This window comes from Corapipo altera, unplaced genomic scaffold, assembly GCF_003945725.1.
Source record: "Corapipo altera isolate COAL_440 unplaced genomic scaffold, ASM394572v1 62, whole genome shotgun sequence".
Lineage (NCBI taxonomy): Eukaryota > Metazoa > Chordata > Aves > Passeriformes > Pipridae > Corapipo > Corapipo altera.
Window position 1 is genome coordinate 11,337,439 of NW_020884894.1, and position 18,281 is coordinate 11,355,719.

Below are 18,281 nucleotides of genomic sequence, written 5' to 3' on the forward strand. Positions count from 1 at the left end.
TGCTGATGAGCATACAGCTCCATGCAGGAATTTAGGTGATTTATAAAGCCTTATCTTACATGAGGCAGGAAAACATCAGCAAAGAGGATGGTGTTTAATGTACAGATATGAATAGCCAAGGCTACAAAGAAATCCAGGAGTAAAGAAAAGCATAATATTAAGTGGGTTACTAGACAGTGAGAGAATAGATATCATCTACTCATATAACTCAAGGTAGCAAACTGGCAATGAAACAGGCTCATGGAAAACTCAGCACTGGTGGAACACGCCAGCTAACACTTGGAAGCACCAGCATAGTCCACAACTTATAGGAATCCTGCAAAAGCAGCTGGGATGGGTTACAAAGTACCTCAGTATTGCACAAGGCAGAAAGGAAGCAGTTTAGCAACTGGTAATTTATTGTGAGTAATTTGCATTCTAAGAGGGCAGAGGTGCCTTTCAGCAGCTGCTCAGTCCGTGCATACAGCCTCCCCTACTGACAGGCCAGGTCCCAGGGTACCAGGAGGTGCTCAACTAGAATGCTGACTGACTTTAAAAAAAAAAAAAAAAAATTAGGTGTTTTTATGTTTTGTTTTCTCTTGATTTTGCAAATGCATACCTCTTGACAAACTGCTTCTCAAAAAATTATTCTTGAGAATAATTACTGATAACAGGTCCTATTACAGGTTTAACTGTAGAGATTTTTCAAAGATTCTTTTGATGCAACCACAAGAAAGATGAGGAGAATAAGTCTGGTTCTCCATTACCAGGCCTTTCCAGGCACCACAAAACCTGAAGAGGAACCTGCAACATCAGTAGGCAAACAACTCTACTGCTAGGTTGCAGCTTCAATTAAGTCTTAAATGCACAAAAAATAAGTCAGTGTTCTGTAGCACATACCTCAATATGCCAGCCTGAGATATTTACCAGGCCAAGATGATTCACCAACTGAGTTTACTAAATCTTTCTGCTCATTAAAACTGGAAGCCTGTGTTTTCTCCTCCAAGGGAACATGCAAAACCAGGTTGAAGTAAAGGGAATCCTTTGTGTATAAATATCCTGAGACTCACCTGAACTTGCCTGCGGAGTTTGCTGCATTCATCCGTCAAAACCTGGAGCTGGAGACGGCTCTGCGCAGATTCCAGCTCCGCCTGTCTCCGCAACATCTTCTCCTTCTCTAAAGAGCTGGAGGAAGAAGAGAAAAGCAACCCTCAGGACTAGGTATTATCCAGGATGCTCCTCTGGGCTGTCAACACCTGTCCTCTGACTTCATCCCAACACAGGTCCTGTTCAGGCAAATCCACAAGTAACAGAAAACCCGGTACCGCACTCACCCAGCACACTCACCTCGAGATGTGCAGTTATGCAAGTGCTCTGAATGACTCACTCAAGTATTGTTCCATAGGAACAACAGGCTTTCTCCTCACCATCTTCAAAAGTACTAATTTAGTAGAGGAGAGCGAAAGAGAAATCAGGTTTTCTTTCCCCTAAGAAACACTTCAGCAAATCCTATGTCATCAATGTCCACGTAATGTACTGTGTCAGTAATAACTGAAGTCAAAACACAGCAAGATTTTCAAGCTTGTCTCTACTATCAGTAACTAATCTTGTATTTCAAGAAAATATAACTGTAACAGAAACAGAACGATACAGAAAAATTCTCTGTGAATACCCATTTATAAATAAGCCACACTTACTATCTCACCTTGAGCCTAAAAGTGCATACACACCATTTAGCAGCAGCAGCTTTGCTAACTTACTTGAACTCCTTTTTCATACAGGCTTATATGAAGGGATAGTTAAAGAGGAGGAAGAAACACCAGTACTCTTTAAAAATAGCTGTACTTTTAGACTATAATGTTGACCACTGCACTCTGCACTTTAAAAGCTGCAATATTCCAGTTATTTCAGTAGTTCATGTGCAGGGAGCTGTAGCTTGCCTGAGTATTTTCCAAATGCACAGACCTAGCCTTGCATGTTCAGAAAGCACAGAATTCTGTCATTTCCATATGGCTTTTTCATGTGATTTTTTTTTCCTGCAGAAGAAACAGCTGAAATGCTGTATTTAAGCATCACAAACACATTCTTTACACAAGTACCCAGGGCCTGAAGGCTGGTGGTTTTTACTGATAATGTGAAAAACAAACCCCACGATCTTATACCTAATTCAAGGCTACATGCAAACAATACTGATGCATGCACACACACATCCCTGCTCCAGTCGTGGCTGTGTGCCACCAAGCAGCCACTGCCAGCAGCTCCATGACCCACAGGCAATCACTGCTGTCTGCCTCACAACAAAAACAGGAGGCAGAGGAGGGGCAGGGCAAGGGGGAAGGGCTGCAGTGAGATTGAGACACAAGCAGCAGTCAGACAAATGGCTCTCCACGAGAGATAAAATGTAAACACCCTCCTGTGCTTTTGAAAAAAATCTTACATGTCCTTTATTTTGCAGTGTCAATCCAGTAAAAGCAGCGTGACCCTTCTAAAGGTACAGCTGAAACACCATCAGGCAGTGTCAATCTGGACAGAAGAGAGATTTTTTCCTCCATGACCCTTACTCCTCAATCATTTCTGATCAATAATTACCAGGATACTGAGGTTTCTGTTGAAAGACTGCCTTGAAATAACAGTGCTATAGTTACAGACACGTGAAGAAACCCCAATTAAATTCTATTCACCACAAGATTCAGGAGAACTCTGATATCTGCAGCCTTTAATTTCAGAACAGTATCTGTGACAACATCTTACTGAAAAAAAATTCATCCCCTGCTTTTTCTTTTTTCAATGCAAAGTCCACATTTAAGTTGGAAGGGGAAGTAGAGTCATAGTTATGCTTGCTGACCTTTTGTAAGTAAAGCTACATGAAGAGTTTGACAAAGCAAGATGGGAAGTGATTCATGAGCGACTACTCTGTGTAATGTGTGCAGAAAAGATGGCAGAAAAGGTCAGCTATTCACCCCTTGCATTCCTAACTATGCCTCACTCTTCCCACCTAATGATGAATTAGCAACATACAGCTTTTTGGCATCAGCTCTGCATGTCCTCCCATGATAACATGATAACACAGCCCAAATGCAAACTTGAGAATTCTGTTCCAAAAGAAAATTAAGACAGGTGCAACACAGCAAGGCCTTGTTGTTTTTTTTTTTTAAGCCAGCCATACTCCTGATAAACCTCGAGGGAAGGCACAAATTGCTTTAGACGATAGAGGAAATTAAAGCATGAAGCAGAAGCCAGAGTGCAGCTTCCAGTACCTTCTCATGCGCTCCTGCTCACTGGTGTCCAGCGCCTTCAGCGTGCGGGCGTACAGGACCACGATGTCCGAGCGCTTGGCTTTCTTATTGCACTGCAATAAAAGACAAGCTCAGGTCACCCACAAGAACTTAACTATCCAAACTGTGCATCCCCAGCAAAATTTTTGGAAAATCCTTGTAGCTTTGAAGGGAGGGGCTGTCTACTGGACGACAAATCCACAAACATTCACACAGCACGTTTGCAAGACGCTCACCCACACGGACACCAGAGCTCTAGTCGGGGCTACAACAATAGTTTAGGTCACATATCCTGTTGCACCTTTAATAATCCATCTCCTTGCTTCCCATTAAATTTATTCTGCTAACACACCAGCAATGCAGCATCATCAGGTAAGTTCCTGGGATGAAATAAAACAAAACCAAACAAAGAAGGGGAAGAAAATACATCTAAACCAAAACACTAGCCCAATCCCTGGTTTGAAAACACCAAGATGGGCTGTTTGTCCAACAGACAAGGATTTAGGAACCCCTGAGCACACTCCCAACTCTGTTATTTCTGTACTAATCAAACCCTACGGGCACAAATACATAAAAGCATTCCAGTGTGAGCATGAAACACTGACATCCCACTGATTTCAGTGACACATGGGGAGTCAGATATTTCAATTATTTTGTGCATCTAGCTGCAATGATTTAATACTTTAGATTCACCTTAAAAAGAAGGGATAGTACTCCCCTCTCGAGTCAGGAACTGAAGATGCCATAATTTCCTCCAAGCTTACTGTTTCACAAATACACTTTGTTGATCAGAAAAGAGGCGGTGAATACTCAGATCAAGTAACCTCTGCTGAACATTAAATTACTATGTGTGCTTCAAATGCAGACCCCTCTATTATTTAGTAGCACGAAGATATCCCAGGCAATAGTTTCAGATCAGACAACCCCCCTCCCTTCATAAAGAGCTGCCTTGCAGAGCAGTAAGTGGCTAAGACAGTTTTCCTGGCAGCCAGCAGCTGTCACTGGCAGGATCAGGAATGCTGCAATTTCACAGTAACTTGCACTCAAGCCACTTAGTATACAGAGCACCATGCACAGCAACTCTGGGCTATTCAACCAGAGAATGCCCAGCCACAAAGGACAGCGACTGAAAATGAGGGGAAGGGGATTTTGCTGCAAGGTTCTCTCCAGAGTAAGTTCTCCCAGGAATTTTTTATTAATTATATCACTGGAAGAGAAAGAGGGAGCAAGCACCCCTTGTGAGCTGTTAGGGTTCAAGAAGAAAGCAGTCACAAATTTCCAAAGACTAAAGATGTCAGGCAGGTCTCTGAGAGTACTCTCTGGGCCTGGAGTGGGGAAAGAAAAGCTTACACAGAATTGACAGGGATAAGAAAAATCAGCTTTGGGCCTTCACTATGGCAACAGTGATTCTTTAGGTTTAATCACAATGCACAACAGTAGGAAGTTTCTTGTTGAGAGGAGGGAATCCTGCACAAAGTCAAGCAAGAATACAGAAGCTCTCAAAATGACAAAGCCAAAGAAATCCTGGGCTTCCAGCCACCAACTTGGAAAAAGGCAGAACTGAATCCTATTTACAAGGTTCTCATTGACCTATTTTTTGTCAACATTCCTTTCTGGAGAAAAGGAGTAAGGAATGGAAGCACGTCACAGACACAGAGAAGTGCAGGCCTCATCGAAAGAGATTAGTATTAACCATGGAAAGCAAGCTGAAAAGAGCACCTTCAAAAGCTGATTTACCACTTGCAAGTGGACATTAAAGGATGCAACTTAGTTCTCAGTTCGCTTTCTGCAAGTTTCCTAAACAACCTGGTCCTCCTAAAGGCTGCAAAAGCAGATCAGTTCAAAACAGAAGATTAACCAACTGAAAACTAGACTTTAAAGTCCCTTCCAACCCCAACCACTCTATGGTTCTAAAACAGTTCTCAGACAGATTTCTTGTCCAATAACATATTCCCTAAGGTGAGTTAATTGCTTCTAAGAATCTGCTGCTTCCACTCCAGGTGGTCCTCTCCAGGTCTTTAGTGGGGTGTTATGAAACCATTTACAGGTTTAGCACTTGCAGTCTCAAACTTCTGTGTCTCCTACTCACAAATACTCTACTTCAGGGAGAAAACCCAGGTCATAACTCATCCTTTAAAGCAGTGCTAGTTGTTCCTGGCCTAGTAACATCAAAGTAATGGTGGGTTTTGTTATTTCTGACAGCAGCTTCACACAGCAAGCAGCTGTACCAGTCAAGGGTGAGCGCTCCTGCAGCAGAATGTACCCAACAGCAAGTGCTTTCCAGTGCATGTAAATGCCCATTTTACCTGAGGGCACTTCCCTGCCTGCCCCCTGAGCCACCTCTCAATGCAGGTGTAGCCAAAGAGGTGCCCACAGCGCAGTGCTGACAGACGGTGCTCCCCAGCATTGGTCCACTGCTCAAAGCAGATGGCACACGTGTCTCCTTCCTCCTCATCCAGCCGTGCTGCAGGAACTGAGGGCTCCACTTCCTTCAGAGGAGTTCTCTAGGATTAAAAATTGAAAAAAACACAACACAACTGTTTTAGAAAGTGCGGCATTTATCATATATCATCTGTCCCCAAAAGCATTTAGTTCACTTTACCTGCTTTTGCTGGACTTCAGCCTCTTCATCTTCATGACTTCCATGTTCTGCAGAAGCTTGAGACAAAGCTTGAGGCAGCTCTGCTTCGGCCTGACTGGAAGCTAAAGAGAGCATTGCTTAAATGAACTGATACCTTATGGGAGAAAAGGAGTTCTCCTGCTTTGATGTGAAAGCACTGGGGCATGGGTTAAGCAGTGCAACAACAGCACAGGTTACAAAAGTTTGAGATCAGTGCCCTGGACACTGTCTGTGTGCAAGCCCTTCTACACATCAACAGCACTGCTAAAGAACTGTATATTTTCTTTTACAAAAAGCAAGAGAATTTCAGTGAAAAAGGAGAGGTCTTCAAAGGACAGCAGTTGCTATCAGAATGTTCTGACCTGCATGAAACAGAGCTGGTCCATGGTCAGGCTCATTTAAGGTTATATCCCTGCACCATTGCACCCTGAGAAAGACAGACACCAATATGCAGAAGTTGCTTTGCCAAGGGATCTAAGCATGCATATTTCATGTGCCAAGAAAGCATTTCCTGCATGCTGGTTGTCCGTTCACTCTGACTTAAGCAGTTTTCCAGCTGATAATTGTCTGAACTACCAATTCTGCTGGGCTGTGTGTTTTTGTGCTGGGCTCTGTCAGCCTGTTGAGGCACAGGTGCACAAAACTATGTGTGGATCAACACCACAAACAGACTGGAAAGGGAGCAGAAATCACTGCCTCCCCTCTAGCTCCTGACCAAACAAGAGTTATTCATCACATTTAGTAATCGAGGCAGATATTTTCAATGCAGTGGAGGTATCCCCTAACCCTGGCTAATGCCAATAAAGTTTTCAGCCTCAGCAGTTCTGGGCTGTAAGAGAAGCCAGTGGCTTATATAAGCAACAAGGGAATTCCAGAAAATCCAACAGAGAGCATATGCTCACACAATATTGTACAGCACTTAACAGCTTGAGCTCCTGTCACATGTAAGACTAGCCCAGAATGGATCTGTTCAGAAGACACCTCATAGATGTACCCTTACAAAAAAGGTAACAAGGTGGGCTGGCCAATTAAAACCAAAAGTGAGGGCAGAGAGTGAATCATAAGGACATTCCTTAGAGATTGAAGTAAAAAAAAAAGAAATAACCTTGCTCTTGTATTCTCTAGGTATCAGTAACCTTGACTAGCAAGTAAACTATTTGTCACTCTTACATAAACTGTGCATGTTCACCACAAACAATGTCACTGAAGTGTGTGGCAGGCTGTGAACACGAGTTTGGATAAAGAATTGCGAGCCAGAAAAAGATGAGGAAAGAAAAAGACAAAAAAACCAAACTACACCTCCATCTCCTCAGCTAAGTGTCACAAGAAGTTACAGGAATGCAAAAGAAAACTCTAAACCAGAGCAGACTAAAATCTCAAATAATTAAATACTGAATCAGACCCTTATCTGAAAGCATTGCTGATCTCCAAACTGCGACCTGATGTCTTCAATAATGCTTCTTGATAATATATAACAACGGGAACAAGGCAAGCAATAATCTCTAAATTTGAAGTTATAAATAATCCTGGAAATGTCCAGAATAAGTAGCAGCCTGAAGACAGCAAAAAAGATTGTATCTAATACTACAGCAGCAATCACCCATTGCTCCTGCTGCTGCTGCTCTTGGGAACTGCTTGCCAGAAAGCTGTGTGGCAGCAACCTGCTTCTGTCAGCTCTGGGCACAGTGATCTCTGAGCACCGTCTGTTGTGCAGCTCCAAAGGATTTCCCTGCTGAGGTTTCAAACAGCAAGAAGAGTGTCTGAAATCAGTCTCTACACGGCTCAGATACAGCACAAACCTCCTGAGGTCGCTGCTGGAGGTGTCTCCTGGGCTGGAGCCTCCACCACATCCTCCTCCTCAGCAGAAGAGCTGCTGTCAGAGTCACTCCCTTCTCCTGTTTCGTCTGGGCTCTGCTCCTGGTTGTCTCTCGCAAGGCGCGAGGGCTCCGGGTGTGGAACGGGTCCTGCAGCTGGCACTTGGGTCCTGCTGAGTTGAAAGTAATGGTCCAATGCTGCCCTGAGCCCAGAAAAGCAAGAAACAAAAGCCACAGTTATTTTCAGGTAATTTCAGGTAAGCTAAAGACTCACCATGTTTCTCCATGACTGTTTGCAGTAAAGTTCCCAGGCTTTGACTGCAGCAGGAACACATCACAGTTATCAAGTCAGACCTTCTCTGGTAGGGGGGAAATCTCCTGCAATAGCCCACTTTGTGAACTACCAGCAGGATCAGCAACAATTCCTTTTGCTCAGCTCAAAGAAAATCTGCTTCTCATTACAATGATATTGCCTTCTTTTGGGGTGGGGGGGTTGGAGAGGAGAAAAGCAAAGTAAGTATCTTTCAGTAATAAGCCTGAGGAACTCCTAATCAGTCTCTCCAACCCCAACTCAGTCCTGGTTCCTGCAGCCATTAGTGCAAGGCTTGTATGAGAGTCGCATTCCATTGACTACTTTGTGCCTAGTCTTTCTACCTTCCTTCTTCTTTTCTACTGGAACTTCATGCCTGGATAGAAACACCCTCTCCACTCCCCCCATCAGTTCAGCTATCATCTCAATTATCCTTCAGATTCAAAGAGTTTTTGGGTTGCCTTATAGCCCTGAGAACTACAGTGACCTTCACATGCAATCCCAGGGCAAACATACAGTTCTGTTTAATTAACTGGGAGGAGAGGAGCTCTTGGTCTCATTGAATTTAAAGGCAATGCTTCAGTTAATTATAATTTCACCCTTGGCATTTACAAAAGCTACAAAGATGAGACAAAAACCAAACAAACCAGAAACTGGGATTTTTTTCTAGCTGCAGAGCATCCCCACTCATCACCTTTTTAATCCACTGTGAATGGTATTAAACACAGAATATTTTTTCTTTGTCTGAAAAAACACAAGGATGGCGTGGAAAACAAAACAAAACAAAACCAACAAAAACAACCCTACAGAAAAATATCAGTTTATATGTTTGTCAAAGTTTCTGCAGCAATTGTCACCAGAAAATGTAATCAGGCAGTCCCCAAATCAAAGGTGAAATGCAAATCAGAGCACAAGCTCCACTGAGCTAAGTGCTGGCTGGAACTGCTGAGAGTCAGCACTGCTGCAGGAAGCACTGGCAGGAATCTGCCTGTGCAGGGGGAACGATGCAAGCAGAAGCTCTGCAAGGAAAATTAAAAGTGTAGAAGGGCTCAGGAGTTAACACCACCACTGCCACCATATGAAACAGGGGGATTCACTTAACAAAAGCGAAGACCCTGCCAGAAGAGATCAGAAGTTTTTGTGCTACTACTGGCAGGTGAGGTGCCCTGAATTTGGCCACAGCCACACACTGGGCTGGGCTCTGTGAGCCAGGAAGCAAGGCAGTTTTGAACTGAGGCTGGACTTGATCAGAGTGCAGTTTGGACCCAGTTTCATCTCTGCTGTACCTGGCACTGACTGTCCTTTGGGAACCACCGACTCTGTGCTGCCTGCGAGCTCTCCCCGCCTGCGGGCGCTGTGTGAGCTGAGGCAGCGCCAAGGGCTGATTGGGATCCAGCGTCCCTTGGAGCCTCTGCAGCCCCCTGAGGGCAGGACTCAGCGGCGGGTCAGGCTCTGCAGCTGCTTCCCTTGTTGTACCAGGGTTTGGTGTGACAACAGCGTCATCAGCAGGAAGGACTGCAGCGCTGCCTCCTCCGTCACCGAGCACGGGAGCGTGGGATGACAGCCCTGCATGGCCAGAGGGCTCCGTGGGATGGGATGACAGCCCTGCATGGCCAGAGGGCTCCGTGGGATGGGATGACAGCCCTGCATGGCCAGAGGGCTCCGTGGGATGGGATGACAGCCCTGCATGGCCAGAGGGCTCCATGGGAAGCGTCCTGAGGTTCTCCACTGGGTAACCAGCCACGATTTGGAGATCAACTTCCATCTCTTCTTGAGCCATTTCTGCAAAGAGTTGAAGAGAACTAGTATTTATTTGCAAGTGTGCACCCTACTTCTAACCTGCTGGTAGCAAGAACCAGGTGCAGCAGTCAGTGACTACAAAAGCCTTTAGAATTCAGAGCAGAGAGAAAATTTGTCCTTTTGCAGCAGAACAAAACCACCACAAGTCAATACACGTACATGAGCTGGCACAGCAGGCAGCACCCTCCCACAGTCCTGGGCTCCAAGTTTGTGCCTCAATAACACCTAACACCAAAGGCACACTGCAAAATCAACTTAAATAAGCATTTGGATGAACATGGAAAGTTAAGGTTTTCTTGCTGGCATCATTTACTTGCCAATAAATTCATGTGGATCTTGGAGAAGAGAATTTGGAAATATTTGAGATACTCTCCCTGGTGAGCATCACAAGCACCAGCAGATACAGCCAGAAACAAGCTCTACGATGCAGTCCTATGCTGCACTGCCCAGGAGGTGGCTTCACTGTCAAGGTTCTCTGAATAAAATTCCATTATAGTAACAGATCAGCTCGCTGAGCAGCCCTTCAGGCATTCACCAACACCAGGCAAACCCAGAAAGGGCATCACAGCAGACCCCATGACTGTAAATGAGACATTACAGGTACCAAGTTACCCACAGCACCAGCATTTGTGGATCCACATTCAGCCCGAGGCTGGATAAACATGAAATTTGCAGTAGGACTGTACCTATGTTATTAAGGATGTCTGTCCTGCCAACATCTTTGGGATATGGATTTTAGATTGCCTCCTAAACAGGAGTACTACCTTAGGTTTTGAAGAAAAACAGAGGAGACACAGGTTGTGCATTATTAATTCTTATGCTGCTGTCAGGCACCAGATTAGAGCCCTTTGGTCACACTGTTCCCTGGAGAGTCTGTGATGACCCACCCTTGAAGGGAAGGAAGTCTTACAACACAAAAAAGTTCAAGATTATTTCATTAACTGAACTAACAGATGCACCAAAAGCCCACAGAAGTCCTTTATTGGAAGAGGTGTGCGGATTAAATTCTGGAGGCTTCTGAAGGTAATTCACATTCTCCAAAAGTCCTTAAGGCATCATAAACCTGGAAGGCTTTGGGGATTGCAGACCTTTAGCATTATTTAGGAGCCCACAGCACACACCAAAACTTACCCATCTAGGCACTGTGCTCTGTTGAGCAAAGGCTGCTTTAAGTACAAAAATAGCTAGAAAATTTATACAGGAATTACTAGAGGGGGACATACTAGTGCTCAAATATTTTTATAGACCTTTGAAGAAATTTAACTTATGAGTCATTTCATAATTCTCATCCTAATTACCAATTCAGCCTAAGCTAGGCCAAAAATAGATGTTAAATGCCACCTCCTACCAGAACAGTTGCATGGCCAAGATATGATAATATTCTATGGTCAAGTACTGCTTTTCTAGCACTGTGCTCATGTTTGTGATAGAATTGCCACCTACAAGCATAAAACCCCCTTTATTTTCACCATGCATAGTTTCATAGAATGGGGTTGGAAAGGACCTTAAAGTCCCAACCCTGCCCCTGCCATGGGCAGGAACACCTTCCACCACACCGGGCTGTTCAAGGCCTCATCCAGCCTGGCCTGGAACACCTCCACGGTTGGGACATCCACAACCTCCCTGGGCAGCCAGTGTCTACGTTAACCGCGAGACTTAAAACATAACGATAACACCAGAAACTTTTCACCATTTAATCTTGGAATTTTCCCGAAAGGAGCCAAGGCCAGCGCTTCCCCCAGCCTGCCAGGCAGTCCCGGGGAGGGCCCGCACCAGGGGTGTCTCCACAAACAGGCGTTCCTGGGCCCAGACGAGACAATTCCCCCGCGCTTACAAACCTTGGGAGGCGACGCCACTGGCGGGCCCATCGCTCGCACCCGAGGGCTGAGGGCTGAAGCAGCAGCTTCCCCTCGCGGAGGGCACCCGGGCCCCGCTCCGCACCTCCCGCACGGATCACCCGCACCTGCTTCAGCACAGGTAACCAAAATCCACCCCAAACACCTCCCAGATGAACCACGCGCTCCACAAGCGGGGTTTTACTGCAGGCTTTTCACAGGGCTCGCGCGGTGCAGCGACGAACCGGTCACACGAAGGGCGCGGGACGTTCCCCCTCCCGGAGCCGCAGGCAGCCCGGGGGGGGGAGCGTGCTGTGCCGGGGGAAACGAGCCATGCTGTGGGCACCGGCTCGGGGGGAACAAGGCATGCCGGTGAAGCGGGACCGGGACTAGGACAGGGACTGGGACCCGGATTAGGGGACCGGCCCCCCTCGCTCACCTGCCGCCGGGCCGGGCCACACCGCCCGCTCGAGCGCCGCGCCGCCCCGCCCCCCTCGCCCTATTGGCTGCTCGCGACCTCCGCGCCAGCTCCTATTGGGCGAGCCCGAGCTAGTCCCGCCTTCTCATTGGCCAGGCGCTCTGTCCGTCTGTCTAACGGGACGGGCGGTGACGGGAACGAGCGGCGCGGAGGAAGAGCGTGCTGTGATTGGTCAGAGAGCCGAGGGAGGGCCCGGCTGATTGGGCAGCGAGGCCCCTGACGGCCAGAGGAGGCGGGGCAAGGGTCGTGGAGTGAGTTTTCATTGGCGGAGCCGCCGCGGGGCGAAAAGAGCGGGAATGCGAGTTCATTCAAAAAGGGGGGGGCGGGCGGGGCGTTGCCATGGCGACGGGAGCACCGTGCTGGGGGGTGCCCGGGGGGAGCGGGGGAAAACTCGGGGTCCGCAGCGCCCCAGGGGCAGCATCGGGCAGAGGAGAGTCACAGAGTGGGTCACGCTAGAAGGGACCGCAGTGGGTCATCGGGTCTAAGCTCCCTGCTCAAGCAGGGCCGTCCCAGAGCTCATGGCACAGGATTGCACCCAGATGCTTCTGGAATATGTCCAGTGAGGGAGACCCCACACCCTCTCTGGGTGATCTGTCCCGGTGCGTGGTCACCCCCACAGTAAAGAAGTTCTTCCATTTAGTGAGGTGGAACTTCCTGGGCATTGTTTTCTGCCCGTTGCCTCTGGTCCTGTTGCTGGGCACCCCCAAGCAGAACCTGGTCCATCCTCTGGCACCCTCCCTTCAGTCACTGATAGACATTGATGAGGTCCCCTCTCAGTCGTCTCCTGAGGTAACAGGCCCGGCTCCCTCAGCCTGTCCTTGTAAGAGATGTCTGTGTCCCATCCCTGTGGTCTCCCCAGGCTTCCTGCTGGCCTCCTTGAGTCCCCTGGGGGCAGAGCCTTGTCAGGGCGCCCTTGCCCCCCATGTGCCTCTGAGGTGACCCCCAGGTGTGGCCCCTCAGCGAGGGGAAGGTTGCACACAGACACAACACTCGTGTATTGAACCATCAGTCTCTGTGAGGGCGGAGGGGGGTGAGCAGCACCCCTGGGCTCGCTGCCCGTGGTCACCCAGCCCTGCTTTCCACAGTTAACTTCCTTGGCTCCTGCTTTTCTCCAGCTCAGCCAGCGAGTCCACGATCTCTGCAAAACACAGGGGTGGCGTTAATCAAAATGGAGTGTTTGTTATTGGCTGTTTGGGTTCTTTTTTTAAGAGATGAGAAGGTGGTGTTCTCTCACTGATAACAACCGGGACAGTCGTGCTCTCCTCGAGCCAGCACGAGTGGGTGCCATTAGCAGGGGACAGGCCTGGGCAGACACAGGGGAGTACAGCCCAGACAGAAGCAGCTGTGCATATGGAGAAACTCTTGGGAACAGCTGCAAGAAGCTGTTCTTCCAGCTCAGCACCACATGGTCATGGCTGGGTGCTGGAGTGGAGTCATATTAGAGTAATAAAGGCATGCTGTATCCTCATGCTGATTGCTGTTAAATCTTCTGGTAGAGACCACTTATTCATCTCATCAGACCCAGACCAACTTCAGAAACAGTGAAATCTTCCCTGCCAGGGAGCAATTCCCAAGATTGCAATTTATTGCTCAAAGCCCAAGGCAGGGATGTTCCTGCACAGTTTTGTGGATACTCCTCCAGCTTATGGGGTCTGCAGGACCTGAGTGGGGATTAACCCAGACAACCCTGCTCCCAGTTTGGTGCTTGTCTGAGAGAAAAAGCTACTCTTATGTGATGCCAAATGAACAGCCTGGTGATTATTGTCATGGCATGGGTAAACATTCAAGATATGAGGTTCAGTACTGGGGGATTTGTTAGCATAAGAGGGGAAGTCAAGGGTGAATCCCAAAACACAAACCCAGACAAATTCATATGGGAAATAAGGGAAAAATTGCCTGCAGAAGTAGCTGGTTGAGGGATACGAAGGGCCTGTGGAGCAGATGGTCAGGACACTCACCCTCGGCAGAAGGGCGCTGGGAAGGGTCCAAGGCCCGGCACTGGTCGATGACTCTCCGCAGGTCTGCAGGGCAATCCTCCCCAACAGGGTCCCAGTACTGGTGGTTGCAGATTTTCTCCACAATCTCCTCAGGAGTGCAGCCTAGACAACGTGTGTGCAAACAGGAGTGTCAGGATGGAGCTCTGCTGCCACAGGAGGGTGCTGGGGAGGAAACCCAGTGCAAGGCCATGCCAAGAGCCTTCCTACAGCCTATGGCACAGAGAAGCCAACAGGGAAGCAACCCACACTCCATCTGCAGTGAACCCCACAATATTTGGCACGATACTGTTGGGCTCCAGTGGAGCAGGGAGATGAGTTTATGCTTAAATGCACAGGAACATCGAATAGAAACAAAAATTATTTGCATGTTTGTGGTTTAAGCCTGTTGCTTTACTATAAGCTTTACTTTACTTATATTAGGGTTCCAGGAGAAGCTATGAAGCTGTTGTGCAGAGCCAGGCACACCAGGCACTGCCACTTGGACTTGCACAGTGTGGGATGCTCGGGGAAGGGGCAGGGAGCATCCAGTGCCAGACAGGAACCACACTATGCTGTGTAGGTTTTATGCAGGGAACAGATACTTCTGTCTCACCTTCAAATGGGATTTTGGAGGTTGCAATCTCTGCCAGCACAATCCCGAAGCTGGAAGGAGATAAGCAAGAGTCTCAGCACTCATTCTACCATGTGTTCCTCCCTTCTAATGGAGAGGATTATTGGGCTATGCCAACAGAAAACAAGGGCTTATGTGTCCAATTAAACCTGACCTCCTTCCATAGCTCAACATCTACTCTGCCAGAAACGAGCCTGCTCACAGGCCCCTCTCCAGGGAGGGACAGACACACCTGTATATCTCACAGGGCCTCTTGTAGGGGTAGTTGATGTCTTTCATGTTCTCAGGAGCGATGTAAGCCAGCATAGAGACTTGTTTCCAGTTCTTCTTGGCTTTCCTCTTGATGGATGACTCTGTTTCACACAGCTCAAATCCTGACAGCTGATTGAGAGAATGAGAGAGAAAGGGAGAAGTGGTAGACCCCTGTGGCACAGCTGGGGAGTGCCCTGAGACGGAGCAAACAGAGTGAGATGCCCTGGGCAGCAAAGGCTGGCATGCAGCCACATGTGCTGCCCGGCACGTGGCTCTCTCTGCAAGTGAAACCAGAGGTGGAGGCAGGTGACTTGCTCCAGCTTCAGCTCATCCCAGGGTGGATGACTCAGGAGCAATCACTTTGCTGATGATAAGACTGAGACAGGCAGGTTTAAGTGCAGTTGGCTCTACCCCAAGTTTTATTCTGGACTGTCATAATTCCCTTCGGTGTTGGTGGAGGGAGACATCCACAAAACCATTCAGACCTCCCAAAACCTTCTCCAAATGTGTTGCTTACCTTCACACAGTAATCCCCAGCCACCAGGAACTTGCTGCTGCAGATGCAGCCGTGGAGTCGGGATTTCTCCCCTGTCTGGTGCAGCCTGTAAAGGCCTCTGGCGGCTCCCAGGGCCATCCGAATGCGGATGTCCCAGGAAAGATGCTGTTGTGTGTTCAGCACATCCCGCAGCGTCCCGTGCTTACAGTACTCCATGACGATGGAGAAGCAGGGGCTCCCATCTGCAAGGCAAAAGGATCCTGCCTTGTGCCACCTCCTGGGAGGGGGCCACAGCAAACTGTCTCCCACTGGGAACAGTCAGGGGAGGAAAAGGGTGACAATAATGTGACCCCCCTACCGTTCTCCTCAATGCAGATCCCGTACATGCGCAGGATGTTTGGAGACTCAAACTTCTTCAGGGTCTGAATCTCCTTCTCGAAGATGTCTCTCACCTTCCTGTGGAAAAGGACAGCGTGGTGAGGTCCCTGGAACAAGGCATGACAACATGACATGGTGCTGTGCCACCCTCCCAGGTAGCACACTCGCTCCCACCCAGGACAACTCACACTGGGTCAGTGGTCAGTGGCCTCTTGAAGGTTTTGATGGCAACAGGGTACTTGAGGTACTCGCCCTCGTAGAGGTCGTAGCTCTCGGTGTCCTGCAGGTGCCTGTAGATGGTGAGGTGGTCCCGCTTGATCTCAGTGATGTCTTCTCTTTTACCAACGTTGACCTTCTTCAAGCCTGCTCCCACCATGTGCCGGGAGGGAATGAGGGACTCGTTAGGCAGGGCTTTGGGGGGAAAGGACACAGTGCACAGGGTGCGGGAAGTGCGACACCACTTACGCTCCATCTCGCGCACGATTTTGTTCAGCTCCCTTTGCATCCAGTCTACCGTGCTCTCCACACACTGACTGCCAATGTAGATCTCCTCGGCCACTTCTTCAGGTTCCTCAGTACCTGGGGAGAGAAACATGCATGGGTTGGGCCACTGGATGAACAAGCAGGACTGATGTGGTTAGTTTTTCTTATGGTTTAAATGTCCCTCTGGCTCTCCATGGCCATGGCAATCAAGACAAAGCTGGGAAGCAGCTGGGGAGAGGTGCCAACCTCTGGTCTCAGGGAAAGAGGATTTGCTAAATGCACACTTACTTGCAATCACCTGGTCCAAGAAAGCCCTGTCATCCCTCAGGTCCTCAGCATCCTGCCTGCGACACGTCTTTGCCTGGAAAACTTCCAGGAAAGCCTGCTTCTGCTCCGCCTGCAGCAGGAGCGAGAGCCCCTGGGCAATGTCCTCCAGGCTCTCGTTCACCCAGACGAACTCCTCACCAGTGCTGCGGGCTCGCAGGAACTTCTGGATCCAGCTGGTCTGGCTGTATTTCATCACCAGTTTCTCAGCTTCCCCTAGGACCCGAAGCAGTTTCTTCAGCAGTTCCTCTTCGTGGTGGGAGATGTGCTGTCGTGGCTGAGCCCTGAGGATCCTCACGGGCTCCAGCAGGATCTGGATGCGCTCCACGAGGCGCTGGCACTGGTGCTTACAGCACTTCACCTGCTCAAATTGGGCATGGATGACCTGGGCCAGGGAGAGGACCCTCTCCACGATGTCCATGCTGGCAGCAAAGGGCTTGGCCCCTGGGGCTGTGGGGATGTGGGCTGGGAGCGTCTGCTGAAGGTGAGCCTCAGGTGCTGCTCAGAGATTAGCTGGATCCAGCTCTTCCACGCCTTCCACCCTAAGGAACAGCCCTGATATGGGACACCACCCTCGAGGTCCCCCATAGCCCCCTCCACCTCCTCCAGCTTTGCTGCCTCTACTTGGCCTGGCACCACGGCTGCACCACGTACAGACCAGAGTGGGCACACACAGAGACACGGGTACCAGCAGGAGTGGCACATCTCGCTCTGCACTAGCAGATTTTAGCTTGATTTAGGTACATTAATTTAGTGTGAGCCATCCCAGAGAGCTTACACCCAGAGGAGTGAGGTCAGCAGTGACCCAAGGAGCATCCCTGGGCCAGCAGTCCCAGGCTCCGGCCCCACATCACCCTGGGATCCTGCCAACAGAGCCTACATCTTTGACCATAAAGATCCATTTTCATTTCTACCCAACATCTCCCTCTGTTGTCACCCATCTAATAAAAGCTTGCACCCAGCATCTCCAGATTCTCCATATTTTCTCCCCATAGCCCCGTATTTCCCACTTAAGATTTTAAATCAAACTCTTTCTATGCTCTCAACATCCCCGCAGGGATGGTCCCTGCTCCCCAGCCCACATCCAGGCAGCAGAGACAGAAAACCACCCCTGTTGCAGGGAAATTATCAGCAGCCACTCACACCACTGATGCAGCCAGGGCTAAGAGAGGGGTGCCAGACACCACCGGCAGGAAACAAGATGGGAACACGCCCAGAAACCAGTTCCACTCTCCCGTCCTCTTTTCAGCCCAGTCCCCGAGGAAGAAACAAGCTGTTACCTGGTCCTGCTCCACTGGTCTCTGCCTTGGCTGCCTCCACAGACTGGAGAGGCACAGCAGGAGGAGAAGGATTTTATAGGGTGCTCTCCCCGCCACTGCTGCCACGCAGCGGAAGGGACATTGTGCAACCCCCTGCAGCTTCCCACACTGGGACAACCCCCTGCTCCCAGAAAGCTGCCTGGGGTATCCCCAGTGGCTGGAGGCCCCTGTGCTGGGTTTTGCCTGGTGGAGGAAGGAATTGCCCACGGGAAGCACGTTTGGAGGAAGGAGTGGGGAGGCTGTGCCCCTCATATCGATGCTTGCTGCTATTCTGAGCACCCCAACCCCCCTTCTGCTGTGCTGTCAGCTGT

The 18,281-nt window shown here is 49.0% G+C and overlaps 2 protein-coding genes across 5 annotated transcripts in view; both read right to left on the reverse strand.

Moving 5' to 3' along the window:
- The window catches only part of RFWD3 (ring finger and WD repeat domain 3), a 23,211-nt gene extending 11,079 nt beyond the window's left edge, over nt 1–12,132 (reverse strand). For 2 of the 3 annotated variants that reach the window (XR_003528229.1, XM_027646695.1), the window contains exons 1-8: nt 12,073–12,132; nt 9,708–9,780; nt 9,285–9,590; nt 7,674–7,891; nt 5,857–5,957; nt 5,561–5,758; nt 3,237–3,328; nt 1,050–1,164 (exon numbers count right to left, since the gene is read on the reverse strand). Coding sequence is in view for 2 of the 3 variants with exons in the window: in XM_027646695.1 (XP_027502496.1) it covers nt 1,050–1,164; nt 3,237–3,328; nt 5,561–5,758; nt 5,857–5,957; nt 7,674–7,891; nt 9,285–9,590; nt 9,708–9,778 (1,101 nt within the window). In the remaining variant the exon portion in view is untranslated. The other variant, XM_027646696.1, reaches the window with a different exon arrangement.
- A 396-nt stretch (nt 12,133–12,528) lies between these two features.
- On the reverse strand, nt 12,529–17,968 carry MLKL (mixed lineage kinase domain like pseudokinase). 2 transcript variants are annotated; one of them, XM_027647131.1, is made up of 10 exons: nt 17,932–17,968; nt 16,616–17,193; nt 16,310–16,423; nt 16,033–16,207; nt 15,825–15,922; nt 15,488–15,708; nt 14,951–15,099; nt 14,701–14,750; nt 14,070–14,210; nt 12,529–13,249 (listed from the first exon to the last, which is right to left on the reverse strand). In XM_027647131.1, exons 2-10 carry the CDS (start codon nt 17,070–17,072, stop codon nt 13,197–13,199), a joined length of 1,458 nt encoding a protein of 485 aa, XP_027502932.1. In that variant the 5' UTR covers nt 17,073–17,193; nt 17,932–17,968; the 3' UTR covers nt 12,529–13,196. The 2 variants fall into 2 exon arrangements, with proteins under 2 accessions (XP_027502932.1, XP_027502931.1); XM_027647130.1 differs by lacking the exon at nt 12,529–13,249 and having other exon boundaries at nt 13,773–14,210.
- Nucleotides 17,969–18,281: the final 313 nt, after the last annotated feature.